Here is a 22235-nt window from a genome sequence, read left to right on the forward strand (position 1 = left end):
GTCCAACACTGGCTGGCTACATAAGGCTGTTTTTAATGACTGGAATGCTGCTTCAGCCTCTGGGGACCATGTAACCATGACAGACTCTTTCCCTTTTGTCAGGCTGGTGAGCAGCACAGCCTGGGAAGAAAAATGGGGAATGAATCGCTGATAATAGCCAGCGATTCCCATAATGGCTCCTACCTGATTCTTGCTGTTGGGACGTGGCCAACTCTGTATGGCCTCGACTTTATTGACTTGGGGTTTTATTACTCCCCTCCCAAAAGTGTACCCCAGATATTTGGCCTCCTCCTATCCAATGGTACACTTCTTTGACTTGGCTGTAAACCCAGCTTCCCGGATAGAAGACTGCTTGCACTTTTGGCAGATGTGAGACCCAATCTGTGCTATGGATAATCACATCATCCAGGTAAGCTGCAGCATACTTTTGGTGGGGCCTCAGAATCTTGTCCATTTTCTGCTGGAATGTTGCTGGTGCATTCTGTAACCCAAACGGCATTCTCTTATATTGGAACACCCCATCTGGGGTTACAAACGCAGTTTTCTCCTTGGCCGACTCGTCAGGGGAATTTGACAATACCCTTTGGTGAGATCGAGAGTTTGTCATGTATCGGGCCGTTCCCAGCCAGTCGATCAACTCATCTATACGTGGCATTGGGTAGGTGTCAAATTTTGTAACTTTATTCAATTGCCAAAAATCATTACAAAACTGCTAGCTCCCATCAGGTTTGGGAACTAGTACGATAGGACGGGACCAGTCACTCTGCGACTCCTCTATCACACCCAATTCCAGCATCCTTTGAACCTTCCCACATATTGCCTCCCGTCGGGCCTCTGGTCTTCTATAAGGTTTTAGTTTTACCCTTTCTCCTGGTGGGGTGATAATGTCATGCTCTACGCCAGATGTTTGTTCCGGCAGCTCAGAAAAAATCTCTTTGTTGCGAAGTACAAACCCTTTAACCTGCTGTTTTTGGGGTTTCGATAAGGTAACTTCGATTCCAACCTCAGGAACTAAAGCAATCAGACTGGGACGGTGACAAAGTCTCTGCGACTAGGGATTCCCTATCATCCAGGTTTCAGCAGATTGATGTGAAATGCTTGTTCCAAAATTTTGCCTTCCTGGCTGTCTGACCCTGTAGTTCACCTCACTCACTTTTTCAATTATTTCGTATGGACCTTGCCATTTGGCCAGGAATTTGCTTTCAACTGTAGGGACTAGCACCAATACCCTATCCCCGGGGGAAAAAGTACGGGTCTTGGCCCCACGGTTGTACACTCTCTGCTGTGCTAACTGCACTTGGGCCAAATGTTCCATTACGATTGGCATTACCTGTGCAATTCTATCTTGCATCAGGGTGACATGCTCAATCACACTCCTGTGGGGAGAACTCTCATTTTCTCCAAGTTTCCTTGGCGATATCCAGCAGCCCTCTTGGGTGTCTCCCATAGAGTAACTTGAAGGGTGAAAAACCTGTAGAGGATTGGGGTACCTCCCTAATGGCAAACATCAAATAGGGTATTAGACAGATCCAATTCTTTCCATCTCTATCCACCACCTTCTTTAACATTTGTTTTAGGGTTTTGTTGAATATTTCAACCAACCCATCTGTTTGGGGGTGATACACAGATGTACGCAATTGGGTCACTTTGAACCACTTGCATAGTTTTCATAACCCGGGACATAAAGTGTGTACCTTTGGTCCGTAAGCAGTTCCTTACAAATACCCACGTGGCTAAAAACGAGAGATAGTGCTTTGGCTATGGTTTTGGCTTTGTATTTCGAAGAGGAATCGCTTCTGGATAACTGGTGGCATAGTCCAATATAACCAAAATTTACTGGTGCCCCCTAGCGGACTTTATTATCGGACCTACCAAATCCATTGCGATGAATGAATGAATGAAATACTTGTATAGCGCACAATGCGAACTGAATCGCCTCTAGGCGCTGTGGCGAGCTTTGATCATCTGCGATCCTCTCAAAGGGGACCTCAATGATGGGAAGAGATAACAGCGGGTTACGGAAATATGGCATAAGTGCCGACTTCTGACACAAAGGGCAGGAGGAATAATAATTTTCTGTTTCCTTCATGACCCCAGGCCAATAGAATCTCTGCAATACTCTCTCTGGTTTTCTCTGTCCCCAGATGACCTCCAAGAATATGCCCATGGGCCAATTCTAACACCAACTTCCTGTAAGGTTTGGGCACCACAAGTTACTCAATGGTTTCTTCTGCCCTTTGAGCAACTCGATACCCGTACTCCACTGTGGAAAGGGACCTGCTGTAAGTGCTAGTCTTATCTGGGTTCACTAACTCGCCATCTATTTTCACCACATTTTCCCGTGAATTTATTAGGGTGGGGTCTTTTAACTGTTCTGTTGCAAAATTTTCCCTGTGAACCTCGAGATCCAAAAACTCCACAGATGGCATGTTTTTGTCTAAGGATGTTGGTTTCTCGAGTTCCCCCTGCCAATACCGAAAAGGGAAATCCTGGAGAGTCCTCACCACTCTCAGAGGAATTCTGGTCATCACCTTCCTGGTCTATAGGGGCACCAGTGGGGGGGCTCAGGGAAATCCCAGAGTTCCCAGTAACTTTGGAAAATACCTTCCCACAATGGCATCATGTGGTAAGTGAGATACTAACCCCACCTGATGAGAGAGGTTACCTTTTGGGGTCTCAAAAACAACTCTAGTCACAAGATACTCTTGAGTGTCCGCATGCACACAAATAACAGCCACCTTGTTATTCCCAGAGAACTCTGTAGTAACTAATTCAGCTTTTATGTCACCAGGCTACTAACAAAACCACATTTCTACCATTAATACACATTTTACATAAATGTTTCTCAGGTCCCCGAATGGCAGTGCATGCAACCAGATCCACAAGCTTATCTGCAGTTTCTGGGTCTCCATGGCTTACCCACTTTTGGATGGCAGTAGGAAGAGCTCTCAAGAAACAATCCATAACACATTACACAATCTTAGGTGTGATCAAAGTCTCTGGCTGCAGCCACTTACTGCTCAGGTGAATGAGATCATACATTTGAGACCCGGGGGGTTTTCCAAGCCGGAAAGTCCAGTTATGTACACGCTGAGCCCGGACAGCCAGGGTGACACCCAGCTGTGCCAATATTTCCATTTTTAGTAACGCATAGTCTTTTGCTTGGTCAGGTTTTAAGTCATAATAAGCTTTCTGCGAGTCCCCAGTTAACAGAGGAGCCACCAGTCCAGCCCACTGCTCCTTAGGCCACTTTTCCCTTTCAGCAGCCCTTTCAAATTTGGTCAAAAATACCTCCGGATCATCCTCTCCAGTAATTTTTGTCAGTAAACGGCTCAACCAAAGGATACTGTATTAGTGGAACCACTTGCCTCACTGGTCTGCGGACGTTGCTGCATTGATTGTCTCCATTTGTTGTTGGAGACACTGCTCTTGCTTCTGTTACAGGTCTATGAAGCAGGCCTCAGATTTCTGGGCTTGTCGCTGAGCTCCTAGACTCTGCTTGTGAGCTTTCTGCTGAACTTCCAGACTCTGCTGGTGAGCTTGCTGTTGGGCTACAAGGCTCTGTTGAACTGCAAAGGTCTTTTGCAAAGCCGCATTTCTTTGCTGCTGACTTGCATTTGCTAGAGCCAGCTGTCTTAGTATCTCCTCCGTGCTGGCCTTAAAAAAATTGCCTGCATTCTCCACCAACTGTGAAGGGGTTTGCTCGGCAGCGGGTGTGTGTGACCCCCTGGATGGATTCACTACACAAAATCAGGCACCGCAGACAGCGTTTGTAGGTGATACTGTATGCAGTGAAAAATATAACGCAAAACAAAAAGAAACATGAAAAGAAATCCTGGTCAGCTTGTCCGCTTACTAGACACGTAGATTCCATATCTAGGTACAGCCTAGTTCTGCCCCAGTCCCTATCTCCCTTCCCCTGCAGGACTCCCAGCACTATCCCTAGTGGTATAAGTCAGCATAAAGCCTGAATCTAGGGCATACATATTTTCCATCCTGGATGCAACCAGGTGATATTACCTGCCTGCTGTCACAATATCCATAAATAGGATGGGTTACTTCCTCTGTTCCTCTATTTTTCTGGAGTTCTGGAGCAGTAGAAAAAGCTGGGACACGTTCTCCAATGCTAAATATTTTTTTGAGCTCAAAGCCTGATGAAGAGCATGGTATGCTCGTAACTGTACAGTAGCATAATTTACATTGTTATGTTTTGAAGAGCAATTAGATAAAAAAAATATATATATATTTTGCATTGTAAAACGTGTCCCGTTGTCATATATATACACACATACACTATCTCACAATTTTTGTAAATATTTTATTATACGCTTTCATGTGTCAACACTGCAGAAATTACACTTTGCTAGTTTGCTACAATCTAAAGAAGTGAGTGTACAGCTTGTATAACAGTGTAAATTTGCTGTCCCCTTAAAATAACTCAGCAGACAGCCATTAATGTCTAAACTGCTGGCAACAAAAGTAAGTACACCCCTAAGTGAAAATGTACAAATTGGGCACAGTGTCAATATTTTGTGTGATCACCATTATTTTCCAGCACTGCCTTAACCCTCTTGGGCATGGAGTTCACCAGAGTTTCACAGGTTGCCACTGGAGTCCTCTTCCACTCCATGATGATATCATGGACTTTTATTAATATTTTTTTACTAGTAATGGAGGCAATCTGCGATTTTTATCATGACTGCGACATTATGGCAGACACATCGGACAATTTTGACACATTTTTGGGACCATTGTAATTTTTACAGCAATCAGTGCTATAAAATTGCATTGATTACTGTAAAAATGACACTGGCAGTGAAGGGGTTAACCACTAGGGGGCTAGGGAGGAGTTAAGTGTGTCCTGGGAAGTGATTCTAACTGTTAGGGGGCATGGCTACGAATGACACGTCACTGATCATAGCTCCCGATCACAGGGAGCTATAATCGGTGACAGTGTCACTAGGCAGAACGGGGAGATGCTTGTTTACATTAGCTTCTCCCCATTCTACAGCTCCGTGAGATGATCATGGGTGCCGTCATGGAGATCAAGTCCGTGGGACCCACGATCCTACTCAAGTAGCTCCCTGCAGGGTCACGCGCACGCCGCCGCCGCCGCCGGCGCGCACATGACCATGCAGCAGCAAATTCAAAGGGACGTAGCTCTGCCACTCAAATGATTTTAGTACTGATTTTATATAAAGTGTCCCTAGATTATCGAGGCCAGCTTTAATCCATGAGGTAAAAGATGTATTTGAGATAAGAAGTTCCAGTGTGGTAAGGGGGAGGTAGGAGAGCAGTGCACGTGTAACACCATTGGATTTTTGATAAGTTGCTTTCCATACTCGAGTTGTAGCTATAACAGTGTCTAGAAAGGATCTAGGTGGTTGCATGTGTAGGAGAATGGCGCGGAGTAGATTTTTTAGGGATGCGGTCAAGGCTGTACACTTGATTTAGAGCCAGGTTGGTTGGTAGAAAGGGGTCCACCACACTTTAGCTTGATCCAGTATGGCTGCTTTATAAATAAGCTCCAATGTTGGCAAATTTATTTGGTGTGCATAGTAGTTTGCGGTGAATTTGAGGGTGATTGCTTTTCCAGATGTCAAGAGTTGAATACGGCCTCAGAGTTTAACGATGTGAGATGAATGGATAGGCACAGGTATTGATCTAAATAGATACAGCACATGTGGCAGCATAAACATTTTTGTTAGAGCTATTCGGGCTGCCCAGGAAGCAGCAGTCTTCTGAAGGCCTTCTGATATATGCGAGTTTTTAGACATGGCTTGTAGGTTTACATGGAGAAGTCTTGTGGAGGGAGAGGTTAGTTGAATGCCAAGGTGATTCATAGTTGAATTAGGGGTTCACAAGAAAAGGTAGTTAGCTGAGATCAATTCTTTAGTCGGTTGCAATAGGAAAATGCCAAGCATGGAATATTCACTATAATTAATCTTGTATAGGGAAATGCGACTGAAGCGATCTAGGAGATTTTGTAATGCTGGTAATGATTTGAGGGGTTTAGTCACCAATATTATGTCATCGGCGTAAAGGCTAATTTTATGTGTTACATCGCCAATTTGAATGCCTGATATTGAGGGGGAGGCTAGGATGGCTTGCGCAAGAGATTCCATTACCAAAGCAAATATTAGAGGTGATAGGGGAGGTAATAGTTAAGACACATGAAATATCTGAAGGCCACTGCATCAAATAGCCACCGGATATGGCAATACACAGCACAGGACAGAAAACAAAAACAACAACAAATAAAACATATAAACAATCGTCCGGATGCCAGATATCTATGCGCTGATGTCCATGCCACGGCTAATATGTTGTTTGCAAAAATATTTAGACAAAAGTATAAATATATGGTATGAACATCTGTGCAAAGGTCCCTGGGGGGCTCAAGATTACAAGGTATGGATGGAAAAAGGGGAGGGGATGGACCTGATGGACAGCATTAAGGAATTACTGGCTGTAGATGGAAAAAATCCACAAAATAATGATATGGATACATGGTAAGAGAACAATGTTCATTGATGAATAATTGAATATTTCCACAAGGAAACAGTTGCTAGTATACTGGACATGCAGTATTCAAACCTCAAATCATTCTTCATGCTGTGCAGCAGCCATACAACCTCCCTGGCTTGCCTCACTCCCGGGACATGATGAAGAGGAAAGGCGCCACATGACTCTGGTGACGCCAACGCATTTTGCAAAGTGAATCACGAAGCTACACGATTCACTTTGTGAAACACGTTGACATCACCAGCGTCACGTGGTGCCTTACCTCTCCATCGTGTCCGGGAAGTGAGCCTACGGCGAGCCAGGGAGGTTGGGTGGCTGCTGCACAGCGTGGAGAGTGATATGAGGTTTGAATACTGGAGCAGACATATGCGCTGTTCAGCGCTTATACCAAGGGACAGCTGGAGGATTTGTGGCCAAAGCACATGTGGTGTAATATATATATATATATATATATATATATATATGTGTGTGTGTATATATGTATATATATATATATATGTGTGTTTGTGTGTGTATATATATATATATATATATATATATATATATATATATATATACACACATATACATATACATACATACATACACTGAAACTTGCTTTAGGTGTAATTACTCTTTTTTACTTCCTTGACTGTACAAAGAATACATGTAAATAACCTCTGACCTGAAAAGAATGTTCCTTATAAGTGCTGTAACCAGTGGTGGAATGATCAGAAAATAAAAGTGAAACTACTAAGAGAAAAACCATATAAAAATGCAGAAACGTAGACACTTTAGTCAGTCTAGGAGTGACAAGGAAGGAGATTGCACTAAGTCTTCTACAGACTAACTCTAAAATTTTTAGCATGGATCAGCCAATGGACAAATAAAAAAAGGTACGTGAAAAGTTAATGACTCTATTGTAAATTTGCACCATGATTTAAAAACAAGCCCTGCACCTGTGTAATCGTTAAGTGGGTCCAGGGCTACAATTACACTATTTTATTATATTTCCCAATATATTTATAAAATAGGAATATAATGCATTTCAGTAAAGAATTGTGATACATTTTCTTAAAGAGTGATATAAGATAAAGGTAAAAAGAAATCAAGCCTGACTCTGCATAGCAACTATAATAAAATGCTTTCTCCTAAATCTATCCACCTCCTCTGTTTCCTGGATCAGCTATAAGCAATATAAATTCTGCCCTGCTCCTAATGAAATTTTCTGAAGTCTGCTCATCTTTTCACCTTGTAAATTGCATGATCAGGCTCTCTGTTGTGAAATGTGTGGGCATTCCTATGGTAAAATGTGTTTCCTTATCAATTATCTCTGGCACTAGTGTTTTTTCTTGTTATTTACGAATGGCCTTTCATCTTGCCCAGTAGACAGTTGAAGAGAGGCACTGGAAGCAGTAAATTCTTTAAAATATGAAGTGTCACAATTGTGGCCATGAACCCAAGGAAGAGCAACCCAAGTTCTGCTCCGAATGTGGGACACGCCTGCTTGTTCCTGTACAAAGTACAGGGAATCAAGGTAAGCTAACCCTGTGCTGGTAAAAGACAATTACAGCTAATCAGTTAATTTTGGTCTTTGTTAATCTATTATACTACTTCTGGTTACAGATAAAGAAGATCCGAAGTCAAAATTTGTTTTTAAACTCTTGGATAGAGTAGGAAACACCTGTGAGGTGTTTTTCCTGTTGCCAACCCACGATTTATTTTATGAAAATATGAAAAATTTACTGAAATAGCAAATTTTTTACTGACAATGTGAAATATGACAGAAACTCGTATTATAAAATAAGAAAATCAATATTTAAAGGGTAAATTCACCATTAACCACTTCCGGACCGCCCACTGTCATTGTACGTCGGTACTTTGAAGAGAAATATCGTTGTTATGGCAGCAGCTAGCTGCCATAATCCCAGTATTCTCTTCAGCGGGCGGTCTGCTTCGAGATAAAAGTGGTCTCACCGCAAGATCACTTTTAATCGGCGTTGGAGAGGCCCCCCCCCCCCCCCGCTGGTGCGCTTTGGTGCCCTCTACTGCTTACCGGAGCCTTCGGCAGTGGTGGAGGGGATCGGATCCATCTTCTGGCCTGACGTGGAGACAAGTGAGGGAAAGATGGCCACCACCCTTCTCCATATCATTGCTGGGCAGAAGCGACATCAAAAACGTCAATTCCGCCAATAGCTCTTAAAGGTGCATTTTTAAATTACTTTTTTTATTGCATTTTAGTGTAAATATGAGATCTGAGGTCTCTCTGACCCCGGATCTCATATTTAAGAGGTCCTGTCATGCTTTTTCTATTACAAGGGATGTTTACATTCCATGTAATAGGAATAAAAGTGACACAATTTTTTTTTATAAAAAGAACAGTTTAAAAAAAAAAAAAAAAAAAGGTAAAATAAATAAGAAAAAATAAATTTAAACGTGGCCCGTCCCGCCGAGCTCAAGTACAGAAGCGAACGCATACGTGAGTAGCGCCTGCATATGAAACCACACGTGTGAGGTTTTGCTGCTATTGGTAGAGTGAGAGCATTAATTCTAGCCCTAGACCTCCTCTATAACTCAAAATATGCAACCTGTAGAATTTGTTAAACGACGCTTATGGTGATTTTTAAGGGTAAAAGTTTGTCACCATTCCACAAGCGGGCACAATTTTGAAGCTTGACATGTTGGGTATCAATTTACTCAGTGTAACATTATCTTTCACAATATAAAAAAAAAATAATTAACTAACTTTACTGTTGTCTTATTTAATTCAAAATTATATTTTTTTTCAAAAATAGTGCGCTTGCAAGACCACTGCGCAAATATGGTGTGACAAAGCATTGCAACGACCGCCATTTTATTCTCTATGGTGTTAGAAAAAATATATATAATGTTTGGGGGTTCTAAGTAATTTTCTAGCAAAAAAATATTGTTTTTAACTTGTAAACAAATCTCAGAAAGAGGCTCGGTCTCTAAGTCGAAAAAATAAATAAATGCACATATATTTGCAGGGAATAAAGGTGCATATATTATTTTTACCCATAGGTGCAATGCCAGGCTCCTGCAGACACTTCCTCCAGTTTTTTCAGGTACAAAGCCAGAGGAAATGTCAAAGGACTATGAGTGCAGTGATTAGGGAGTAAGTGATGGTTGGTGTGCTTAGCACATGTTACACCTTAAATATGGGCATAACTTATAACATGTTCCCAAAGGTGAACTTCGCTTTTAAACAGTACAAACAATATGTAAATAAAGTGAATGCAAGTCTACGATTATTAAAGATATGGGGCATCCTGGGAAAGAACAGAAAATTAGTTCTGTATTACACGTAAGGGTCTTAAAGGGTATTGAACAGAATCTGCGCTTGCTGTATACTTTGCACACATATACCACAGTCCTTTATGCCACAAAATATTATTATATTTTTTCCAAGTAAATGTTTCCATTACATATGTTTTTATGCATATAAAAATTATATTTTTCTCTTACCGAGCCTACCTTTCAGAAGAACTTAATTAAAGCCAGCAACAATTGAGACAATTAACACCTTTGTCAGGTCTATGCACAGCATAATATATATAGAGTGCCGGAGTCAGGAGTAAGTAATAAATGAAGTGCAACAGTCAGGATGAGTGCTATATTCCTATCAAAGTCCTCCACATTCCCCATATAAATCAGAGTTCCCTTTACATCTATGTCTCCAGAGTGAAATAGTGTAGCACTAATTCATCTAGAATCAATATTAACCACTTAAGGACCGCCTCACGCTGATGTACGTCAGCAGAATGGCACGGCTGGGCACAAGCACATACCTGTACGTTGCTCTTTAAAGAGGTTGTATAGCCCTTTTTGGGACTTTTACCTACAGGAAAGCCTATAATAAGGCTTACCTGTAGGTAAAAAAAAAATCTCCTAAACCTGTAGGGTTTAGGAGATATTCCCCTCGCAATGCGCCGCTGACTGCAGCGGCGCATGCGCACAGGGGATTCCCGGCTGAAATCCCGGCAGACTACGGACGCTGCTGGGAAGAAATCTCCCACGCGCATGCGCGGGAGTGACGATATCACGGCTCCGGCCATTCACAGCGCCGGAGCCGCGATACCCAGAAGAAACGCAGAGGGAGCATGTAAGCTCCCTCAGCGTGGATCGGACCAGATGTCGGGGGCTCGTTCTAAGGTAAGTATTTCATAATGAGCTAGTATGCGGTGCATACTAGCTCATTATGCCTTTTCCTTTGCAGGTAGAAAAAAAAAAACACATCAGCGGATTTACTCCCGCTTTAAGTGCCCAACCGTGGGTCGGCGGCGGCGCGCTCCCGACCCGGTCCTGAGCTTCATGACCATGGCCGCGGGACCAGTGGACCCGATCGCTGCTGGTGCCCCGCGATCGGGTCACAGAGCTGAAGAACGAGGAGAGGTCTGTGTAAACAAACCTCTCCCCGTGCTTCCTACTGAGCCTGTCACCGATCGCCTCTTCCCTTTTATAGGGAAAGACTATCGGTGACGTCACATGCCAGGCCACGCCCCCTACAATAAAAAAACATATTATCATACATAACACCTACACTGCCCCCTAGTGGTTAACTCCTTCACTGCCAGTTTCATTTACACAGGAATCCGTGCATTTAAATAGCACTGATTGCTGTATAAATGACAATGGTCCCAAAAATGTGTCAAAAATGTGCCATAATGTCGCAGTCACAATAAAAATTGCTGATTGCCACCATTACTAGTAAAAAAAAAAAAAAAAAATGCTATAAAACTATTCCCTATTTTGTAATTGCTAGAACTTTTGCGCAAACCAATCAATAATCGCTAATTGCGATTTTTTTTTTTTTTTTTACCAAACATATGTAGAAGAATACGTATTGGCCTAAACTGAGAAAAAAAATGTTTTTTATATATTTTTGGGGGATATTTATTATAGCAAAAAAAATAAAATAAAAATAAAAACCGCAGAAGTGATCAAATACCACCAAAAGAAAGCTCTATTTGTGGGGAAAAAAGGACCCCAAATTTGTTTGGGAGCCACGTCGCACGACAACGCAATTGTCAGTTAAAGCGACGCAGTGCCGAATCGCAAAAAGGGGCTTGGTCCTTTGGCTGCAAATTGGTCCGGGGCTTAAGTGGTTAATATGCTCAAACTGATAATAAAATCAAAAGGTGACACCCGTGGAGGTGAAAACTCAAATATTCCAGAAATGTTGTGAATATACATATAAAGTCTTTATAAGGTATCACTCATATAAAGCAATATAATCAACAGTCTCACAGATCAGACAATCCAATCGTGGTGATGAATACCCCAATAGACAGGAGGGTATAATCACACTGGCTCTTGGGTGGATCTCAAAGGGATGGAGATCATATAGAAGGATGTAACGCTCTTACCAGATGTGTTGGATACCATATGGCAATGCATCATACGAGCTTGTAGCGCTCCAAACACTAGCGCAAAGAAAAAAATTATATATTTTCACATATCGTGTTTTGGTTTTTAGCGTAGTTCTTTTTTCCCATTCACATTCTATGTCTCCAGAGTGCCAGCTTAGATGAGAGCCCCCAGAGTCCAAACCTTACATCAGAGCCCCCTTACATTCTCCACAGTGCCCCTTTACATCAATGCCTCTAGAATGTCCCTTCAGTGTCTCCAAAGTGCCCCTTGCATCCTCCTAAGTGCCCCCTTAGTACGTCTGTGCTAAGGGGGCACTCTGGGGGTACCAAGTTAGTACCTCCTAGAGTGCCCACTTATATGCTCCTCCAGAGTGCCCCTAAATTCAAGCCCATTCATATTTAGTGCCCCCTAAATTAGCAGCCATTAGTGCTCTTGGATAAGCCTCTCTCACAGACTTAGCAACCAGGAGCTAGTTACCACGATTTCAATTGCAGAATAGGATTCAGCTTTAGAGTGTCAGAACCTTTAAGCTATCTGGCAACACTGTAAAGGTAGTTCAGACATGGGTGCGTCCTCCAAACGAGTCACCAGGCCCTCCTGAGAGACCAGCCTTCATCCTGGCTCTCTCCAGTAAGGGTCCTTTCCTGGATCTTCTCAGCTTGGCTCGGCTTCTTCCACACAGGCAAGACAACCTAAGGACCACCACAGGATTAGTAGGCCCCAGACAGGCTTCTGGGCCTACTTGCAGCAGCACACCCTCAGGCCAGGAGGATCCCGAGGTAACGACTAACCAAGAGCATGTGGCTCTGTCCAATACATACCCCCTTCCCAGAATGCACAGCGGCCAGGAACCTCCTACTGGGCTGTTCTGGAAAGAGAATAATAATTGCATAGCTCTACCCAGTTGTAATTCTCATACTGGCCTAAGGTACCAGTGACACCTACTGGCAACAGTGAGAAATGCACAACTTAGTCAAGTTTAGAACAGAACCAAATAAACTGTACAATCAATTAGAACTGTTTACGGCTCAGTCAAAATGAAATTTACACTATAGTCTCATTTATATGTATTGTACAGGATGCCAAGGTTGGGTCCTGGACGGGTGCGATATAGCACCAACATTTGGGTTATGTTCCCTTTAAGGGAAGTGTGGTAGTATTCAGGGGGTCGCAGTTCTTTCTGTTAATGGAGAGATATTTGGGACCCGGAATTTCAGAGGCTCTGAAGTGATATTCGGCATTCCAGCACACACAGCGTTAAGAGCCTCTAGGGAGCAGCTCTTAAAAAGGAAGTAGTGCTAGGTGTGTTGGTGAATACACCTGTTTTGGAGAGCTGTGGGTCTGCTAAAAGATTTAACAAGGACTGTTAAAACGTTGGGGTGAAGACCCATCCACAAACTGTATGTGCCTTTTTATTATATTTGTGTGCTGCTGGAAGCCTTATTTTGATTTGCTCACTGAAAATAAAACTTTTTTGTTTAAAGTATAACGGTTTTGCACTCGGTCCTGTGGAGCTACAATCCCCCAAACTTTACAATATATATATTCTTATATAGTGGGTAAAAAGGAGTATTGAGCACATCACTATTTTTCTAGGTAAATATATTTCTAAAGGTTTTTCTACATTAAATTTTCACCACGTCAGTAACAAACCCATACAATCTATACATACAAAGAACCCAAAACAAATAAGTTCAGAAATTAAGTTATGTGTAATAAAATGGAATAACACAGGGAAAAAGTATTGAACACGCTAACTGAAATTTATTTAATACTTCTTACAAAATCCTTTGTTGGTAATGACAGCTTCAAGACACCTCATATATGGAGAAACTAGTCGCATGCATTGCTCAGGTGCGATTTGGCCCATTCTTTCACACTGTCTTCAAATCTTGGAGATTCCATGGGCCTCTTCTATGAACTCTGATCTTTAGTTCTTTCCATAGATTTTCTATTAAATTCAAGTCAGGTGACTGGCTGGGCTATTCTAGCAGCCTTATTTTCTTTCTTTGAAACCAATTAGGAGTTTCCTTGGCTTTGTGTTTGGAATCGTTGTCTTGCTGAAATATCCACCCTCGTTTCATCTTCATCATCCTGGTAGATGGCAGCATATTTTTATCAATAATGTCTTTGCCAGTATGCTGAAAAGCAGCCCCGCACTATGTTCCCACTTCCGGACTTCACTTTGGTATGGGGGTGTTTTTGGAGTGATGTGCAGTGCCATTTGACCTCCAAACATGGTGTGTTTTATGGCATCCAAAGAGTTCCATTTTGGTCTCATCTGACCAGACTTTATTCTCCCATTATTTCATAGGCTTGTCTAAATGTTGTGCAGTAAACTTTAAACAAGCTTCAACTTGCTTCAGCTATGGAGTCTTGCGTGGTGAGCGTGCATACAGGCCATGGTGGTTGAGTGCATTACATATTTTCTTTGAAACAACTGTACCTGCTAATTTCAGGTCTTTCTGAAACTTTCCACGAGTGGGCCTTGGCTCTCGGACATCTTTTCTGATCCTTTTCACTCCTCTATCAGAAATCTTGCAAGGACCACCTGGTTATGGCCGGTTCTTTCTATTTCCAGTGCTCACAGGAACATTCAGAAATCCTTCTGTAACCAATACCATCAGTATGTTTTGCAATAATAAGATTGCGAAGGTCTTGAGAGAGCTCTTTGCTTTCACCCATCATGAGATGTCTCTTGTGTGACACCTTGGTAATGAGAACAAACTATTACAGTGCACACATGTAAAAAAGACATTTACCTCCTGCCAGGCTTATTTAACCACTTCAATACAGGGCACTTAAACACCTTCCTGCCCAGACCAATTTTGAGCTTTCAGCGCTGTCGCATTTTGAATGACAATTGCGCGGTCATGCTACACTGTACCCAAATGAAATTTTTATCATTTTTTTCCCACAAATAGAGCTTTCTTTTGGTGGTATTTGATCACCTCTATGGTTTTTATTTTTTGCGCTACAAATAAAAAAATACATAAAATTTTGAAAAAAAAAATGTTTTTTTTTGTTTCAGTTTCAAAACTTTGTAAATAAGTACGTTTTCTCCTTCACTGATGGGCACTGATGGGGCTACACTGATGGGCACTGATAAGGCGGCACTGATGGGCACCAATGTGGCACCAATGAAGTGGCACTGATAGGCGGCACTGATAGGCGGCACTGATGGGCGGCACTGATGGGCGACACGGATGGGCGACACGGACAAACACTGATAGGTGGCACAAATTGGCACTGATAGCTGGCACGGATGGGCGACACGGATGGGCGGCACAGATGGGCGGCACAGATGGGCATGGATAGGCGGCACAGATGGGCATGGATAGGCGGCACAGATGGGCATGGATGTGCACGGATAGGCGGCACAGGTGGGCACTGATAGGCGGCACAGGTGGGCACTCATAGGCGGCACAGGTGGGCACTCATAGGCAGCACAGGTGGGCACTCATAGGCGGCATTGGTGTTATACTATAGTAATGGATGCCAATCAGTGCCAAACAATAATGCATGCCAATCAGTGATGCCCATTGTGGGCACTGATTGGCATCCATTATGGGCACTGATTGGCACCCATTGTGCTGACTGGCATCCCTGGTGGTCTAGGGAGGATTACCTTTTCCCTGGTGGTCTGGTGGCGTCCCTGGTGGTCCAGTATGGGCATCCTCGGGGGGCTGTGCTGATAATCGATCAGCACAGACCTCCCCTGTCAGAGGAGCAGCCGATCGGCTCTCCTCTACTCGCGTCTGACAGACGCGAGTGAGGGAAAGCCGATCACCGGCTCTTCCCATTTACACTGTGATCAGCCGTGATTGGACACGGCTGATCACGTGGTAAAGAGTCTCCGTCAGAGACTCTTTACCGAGATCGTAGTTGCCGGGTGTCAGACTGACACCCCGCAACAACGATCGCCGCGATGCGCGCCCCCGGGGGCGCGCAGCGGCTCATAATCCTGATCACGTCATATGACGTCCGGTCAGGATTATGAAACCACTTTGCCGCCGTCAATTGCCTATAGGGCGGGCGGCAAGTGGTTAAAACACCTAAACATTTTCAAAAAAACATCAAAAAATATGGGGATTTGGTCATACCATGTACCCCATGATTAGTGGGTCCTACACTATCCATAGACTGGGAGATCCTGCTTCTCTGAACCATGGGAGCAATACACTCCTTTTATATGTGAGCACTAGAGGTCTCCACCCATGACACAGGTGGACACTAATGAGAGGCACTGATGAGGGAGTGGTGTGTTCCTCGCCCAAAAGGATTTGGTCAGAATCCATACAATAGACAAACAAGATATTTTGGGGGCACATCCTAAAAGATGCATAATTGGTAATGAGACACCTTTTTATTGGCCATCAGTTGACATGGAACCAGCTGATATTAATGTGCACTGACAAGGGGCGGGATTGCTTTCTAATTATTGACAGATTTCAGCTGGTGTCTTGGCTTTCTGTTTTTTTTTTTTTTTTTTTACCTCCCTTTCTTCATGCATTCAATACTTTTTCCCTGTGTCTTTCCATTTTATTACACATAGCTTAATTAAGTTATTACCAACATGTGGTGAAAATGTCATGTCAATAGCACCGTTAGAAATACATTTTCCTAGAAAAATGGTGACATGTTCATTACCTATTTTACCCGTTGTATATTCATCAGCTAATGTATCATGACCTGAAGATAAAAAGTTTGAGAGGCTGGCATGGAAGCTTTTATTTTTAACAAATAAGAGATATGATCCTAGAGTGCATTCTAGCTATTTGCAAGAACAGAAGTAGCACCAGTGCATTATTTTATTTTTATCATGTGTTTTAAGGAACTACTACAATTACTACCCATGTTGGAGGTGAACAGCAGTACTCTGATTCTCTAAATCATTCGGAGGATGGGAAAGAGCTGAAAGCAGATATCACAAAAACAACCACCATTGATGACCAATCAAAAATAAGTGAAGATGAACGACTATTGCCTCTGATTAAGAGCCAAGAGGTAAGAGCATTTAGTGTACTAAAGAAGATTTAAGGACTACATTCCAAACACCAATAGCTTTCAACTCCTCTGTAAAGTAGCATCCACCCTTTTCCGTAAGCTACAGCCCAACCCTTTCTCTGCTCTTATTTTACCTGCATGCTAGTCTAAAGGCAATCACTATCATACATAACACTGAAACAGCTTCTGTAATAAGCCAAATGATCAGACAGTGATTGAAATTTACAGTTTAACAACTTCTATACCACCGTACATATACTGTGTGTGTATATGTGCGTGTGTGTGTATATATATATATATATATATATATATATATATATATATAATTATATATATATACACAGTATAATTTTTTTTAGCCCCAGCAAATACCTTTTATATAAAAGTAATCCAATCAGCTAAGCAGCCGCTGGATTACTTTTACAGGAGGCTTAAGGGGGTCCCAACCCCTATCTTTACCAGGCTCTTCCATGCGATCAGGGAGCCCAGTAAAGATACGACCGGATCGTACGGGAGCTGGGATGCATGGCTGAGTGGGCAGAGTGGTAGGTACTGTGAGCAGTGCAGCAGCTCCCTCCAGTCTGGACACATCGGTGGGGGGGTGACAGCAAATGGATCACAGGTCCGGGTTGTCCAGTGGGTGGGATGCCCGGACCTGTGATCCATCTGCTGTCATCCTCCCGCTGATATGTCCAGACTGGATGGAGTCGCCGCGCTGCTCACAGTAACTACTGCCCTGCCCGCTCAACCGTGCATCCCAGCTCTCACAAGAAGAACTTCCAGAACCATGTAGTAGTGCATCATTTGGAATCTTCAGCTTTCCCAGGATTCTGCAGGAAGACACACAAATACTGCTTTTGTCCAGCAATAAGAGGCTAGCTGCAAGGATATCACTTACATCACAAACACGGAAGCAAATAGCTGACACAGGCCGAAAGGTTTTTCCCGTGTGATACATAGTCGCAAATACTGTGAAGGCGTAATACGTCCATGTGGGATGAATAATTGTGGAGAGTGCATTTCCTATGGGGCACCTTTTTAAGAAATGCCAAATAACAGTTGTGAAGAGCACTTGACTATAGGATTCGTCAACCTCGGTTCTTACCATTAAATTAAAGACACAGACTGCATAACATGGGTTTTATATGGCCACAGCAGCCAACTTTTGTTAACCAAAGAATAAAATAACATCACTTAAAAACATGTAAAACATACCCATAACAACAAGAGGTCTTTGGGTGTCTTTTAAGTCACAATTTATAACTGTAAAGGTCTATGTCCTCAGTAAGGATGAGCTGAACACCCACCAGTTCGGTTCGGACCAGAACCTTTGAACGGACTGAAAATTTGTATGAACTTTAGAACCCCATTAAAGTCTATGGAACTCAAACGTTCGAAATCAAAAGTGCTAATTTTAAAGGCTAATATGCAAGATATTCTCCTAAAAAGGGTTTGGGGACCCTTGCTCCTGCCCCAGAAGACATGGATCAATGCAAACATTTTTTTTAAAAATGGCCGTTTTTCGGGAGCACTGATTTTAATGACGATTAAGGTGAAAAAAAAAAAGTGAAATATTCCTTTAAATATCGTGCCTGGGGGGTGTCTATAGTATGCCTGTGAAGTGCCACGTGTTTCCCATGTTAACAGTCCCTGCATAAAATGATGTTTAATGGAAAAAAAGTAATTTAAAACTGCTTGCGGTTTTAACGTAATGTCTGGTTCCGGCAATATGGATGAAAATCATTGAGAAAGATGGCATGGGTATTTTTACAGTCCCCATGCCCATTACCAGCCCCTTTGGGTCTTGTATGAATATTAAGGGGAACCCCGTGCCCAAATTAAAAAAAGGAAAGGTGTGGGGCCCCCAGACCCTATATACTCAGAACAGCAGTATACAGACGGTGCAAACAAGACAGGGACTGTGTAAGTTTGTTGTGTTAAGTAGAATCTGTCTGTAATTTTGAACTGGTACATTTTTAAAGTGTAGTTCCAGTCAAAAAATCAATTTTTAAGCTTTTTGGAAAACATAGGGAATGGTTATCACCCCTGTATAACTTCTTTGGCCGTCTGTCTTTTTTCATCTTACTTCCTGTTGTTTCCTCCCGTTTGCAAGTAGGAGCAGTTTGCAAGTTGGCTGTTTGAAAGTAGGGGCCTGCCCTATATGTTCTGCAGAAATTTGGCCCTAAGGTGTTGGTGTTGCTACAAGTTAACAATGTAAGCCCTCAAAGTGACTCTTGGTGGGCGCTGGAGCGCCCTGCTTTGAACTATTATATCAAGAATTGTAATTACACGCCATTGTTGAACAGTGGTAGAAAAATTGGGCTTTTGGTGGTTGTGGTGGTGCTGGTGCCACAACACTATATGTCCTCACAGTTACTCATGGTGGGCGCTGGAACGGGCCCTGCTGTGAAATATATCAAAAATTGTAATTACATGCACCTGTTGCACCTGATGCCACAACACTGCAACACCTCACAGATATTCTAGTTGGAGTGCAGGAATGAGCCCTGCTGCAAAGCATTGCATCAAAAATTGTAATTACATGACCCTGTTAAACAGGGGCTGAAAAATTGGGCCTTAGCCACTGGTGGCGTCACCCAGAACCGAAAATGTTCTTACAAGCTATCAGCCGGATCATTGAGGAGGAAGAAGATAGTCAGTGAACATACCAAGACAGTCACTCAGCATCAGCATAGGCAGTCTTGAAGGTATGTGACATTTCCAAAAAAAATATTTGGTTACAGCTTCAGGTGCTTGGTAGCTGGTGGTAATCCAAGACTGATTCATCTTTATGAAGGTCAGTCGATCAACCGAGTCGGTGGACAGGCACACCCTGTGATTGGTTACAAAGCCTCCAGCAGCACTGAATGTGCGTTCCGAAAGAACGCTGGATGCAGGACAGGCCAGTAGCTCAATTGCATACTGTGCAAGCTCTGGCCAATGATCCATCCTCGAGACCCAGTAACCCAGAGGATTTTGGATTTTAGGAAGTCTGATCTTGCCCCTAGGTATTCCTGCACCATGTAAATCAGATGCTGGCGATGGTTGCTGGAACCGATCATACCTTGGGGCTGCGGACTAAAAAATTGTCTGAACGCATTGGTCAGACGGCCACCTTCTCCACCGCTCCTTCTGAGCAGAGCCTCAGCAACATGTTGTCCAGGACCAGGAGTTTGTAACCTTCCAGTCTCTGGGAACGCGTTGCACAGACCTTTCTGCAAGGCCTCCCGGAGATGTCTCATCCTCTGCTCCCTCTGCGATGGCAAGATAAGGGCCGCAACCTTACTCTTGTACCATGGATCAAGGAGAGTGGCCAGCCAGTAATGGCCCCTCTCCTTGATCTGAAGAATACGAGGATCCTTCTGCAGGCTTTGCAGGATCAGGGAGGCCATGCAGCGTAGGTTAGCTGAGGCATTCGGTCCGGAGTCCTCTAGGTCACTAAGGACGACATGATCCGCAGCCACCTCCTCCCAGCCACGTACATGTCCACGGGTTTCCTGGGACTGTAAATCATCCCTAAAAGACTGCTGATGCTGAGTGCCAGGCTCCACCTCCATGTTGACACAATCCTCCTCCTTGTCTACTTCCTGTGTGATGGGTGGGATAGCAGGAAGGCCGCGTACACACGCGCGGACTGTTGGCCCAACCTTGTCCGCTGAACAGTGTTTGGGCGGACAGTCCGCTCGTGTGTGGGCTTTCAGCGGACAGTTTCAGCGGACAGTTGGACGGACAAGGTTTTACGGAAATTCCGAAAAACTGTCCGCTGAAACCTTGTTTCAACGAACAGTCCGCCCGTGTGTAGGCTTGTTCGTCAAACTAAGTTCCGCGCATGCTCAGAAAGGATTTTCAAGCCAAAAGTTATAATGCAGTGTATAGGACGTCGTATTTTGCGTCCCGTCGTACGTGCCGTTCACGTCATCGCGCACGGTTTCAGCAAACTGTTCGTTCGTCGTGTGTGGCCATGTCCGTCCATGCTAAGTTTGAGCGGACTGTTCGCTCAAACTGTTGGACGGACAAAGTTGGGCCAACAGTCCGCGCGTGTGTACGCGGCCTAACACTGTCTGGAGAAAGGGGGCCTTGAGAAGCAAGGAAGTCATCCACTTCCTGCCTCTGTTCTGCCCATTATTCCATGCAGCATATGCTCCAACAGGTGGATAAGAGGTACAGTGTCACTGATGCATGCACTGTCACTGCTCACCATCCTCGTGGCCTCCTCAAATGGTGACAGGACAGTGCATGCATCCCTGATCATGCCTCACTGGCGTGGTGGAAAAAAAACAGGCTCCCCTGACCCTGTCCTGGTGCCGTAGTCGCACAGGTATTCATTGATGGCCCTCTGCTGCGTGTGTAGCCGCTGCAGCATGGCCAACGTTGAGTTCACCTGGTGGGCATGTCACATATAAGGCGGTTCTTGGGCAGGATCAACTCCTTTTGGAGCTCAGCCAGCCAAGCACTGGCATTATATGATCGGTGGAAATGCACACAGACTTTCCTGGCCTGCCTCCCAAGAACTGCTGCACCACCAGGTTAAGAACGTGAGCCAGACAGGGCACATGGGTCAGTTGCCCCTGCCGGAGGGCGGAGAGGAGGTTGGTGCCATTGTCGCAACCCACCATTCCTGGCTTAAGCTGGTGTGGCATCAACCACCTCTCGGCCTGCCCCTGCAGAGCTGACAAAATATCTGCCCCAGTGTGGCTCCTGCCCCCCCAAACACACCAGCGCAAGCACGGCATGGCATCTTTTTGCCTGCGTACTTGCGTAGCCCCTCGAACGCCTACGGAGCACCGCTGGTTCAGAGGACAAAGCACAGGAATAGGTCATGGAGGAAGAAGAAGAGGAGGGGGTGGAGGAGAGAGGTGTGTCACAACCAGTAGTAGCATTTTGGAGGCGTGGTGGTGGAACAACCTCCAACGCTACGGCACCTTGTCCTGCAGCCTTCCCAGCTGCTTAGAAGAGTGACCCAATGGGCCGTGAATGATAGGCAACGTTCCTGTCCATGCCTGCTGGACCATGAGTCAGCGGTAATATGCACCTTACCGCTGACCGCCCTGGCCAGCGAGGCATGAACATTGCCTTACACATGCCGTAATCGCCTTCCGTGAGAAAAAGTGGCGTTTGGGAACCTGCCACTGAGGAACCGCATATTGCACAAACTCACGGAAGAGGGCAGAGTCTACAAATGAAAAGGCAGCAGTTGAAGTGCTAGCAATTTAGCCAAGCTAGCATTCAACCGCTGGGCATGTGGATGGCTGGGAGTGAACTTCTTTTGATGGTCCAACAGCTGGGGCAGGGAAATTTGCCTGCTACAATCGGACATTGATGTACTGCAAGCA

General features: G+C 44.0%; 1 protein-coding gene across 6 annotated transcripts in view; it reads left to right on the plus strand.

Annotated features, from left to right (window-relative positions):
- The first annotated feature begins 7274 nt into the window (after positions 1 to 7274).
- The window catches only part of LOC143964536 (E3 ubiquitin-protein ligase RNF213-like), a 955032-nt gene continuing 940071 nt past the window's right edge, over positions 7275 to 22235 (plus strand). For 5 of the 6 annotated variants that reach the window (XM_077474321.1, XM_077474324.1, XM_077474323.1 and 2 more), the window contains exons 1-3: positions 7275 to 7400; positions 7894 to 8041; positions 16730 to 16902. In XM_077474321.1, the coding sequence (XP_077330447.1) occupies positions 7936 to 8041; positions 16730 to 16902 (279 nt within the window). In that variant the 5' untranslated portion in view covers positions 7275 to 7400; positions 7894 to 7935. Of the gene's footprint in view, positions 7401 to 7890; positions 8042 to 16729; positions 16903 to 22235 lie in introns of all 6 variants that reach the window. The other variant, XM_077474322.1, reaches the window with a different exon arrangement.

The sequence above is a fragment of the Lithobates pipiens genome, unplaced genomic scaffold, assembly GCF_037356315.1.
Source record: "Lithobates pipiens isolate NorthernLeopardFrog02 unplaced genomic scaffold, aLitPip1_a1.2 Scaffold_8, whole genome shotgun sequence".
In the NCBI taxonomy this organism is placed as follows: Eukaryota; Metazoa; Chordata; class Amphibia; order Anura; family Ranidae; genus Lithobates; species Lithobates pipiens.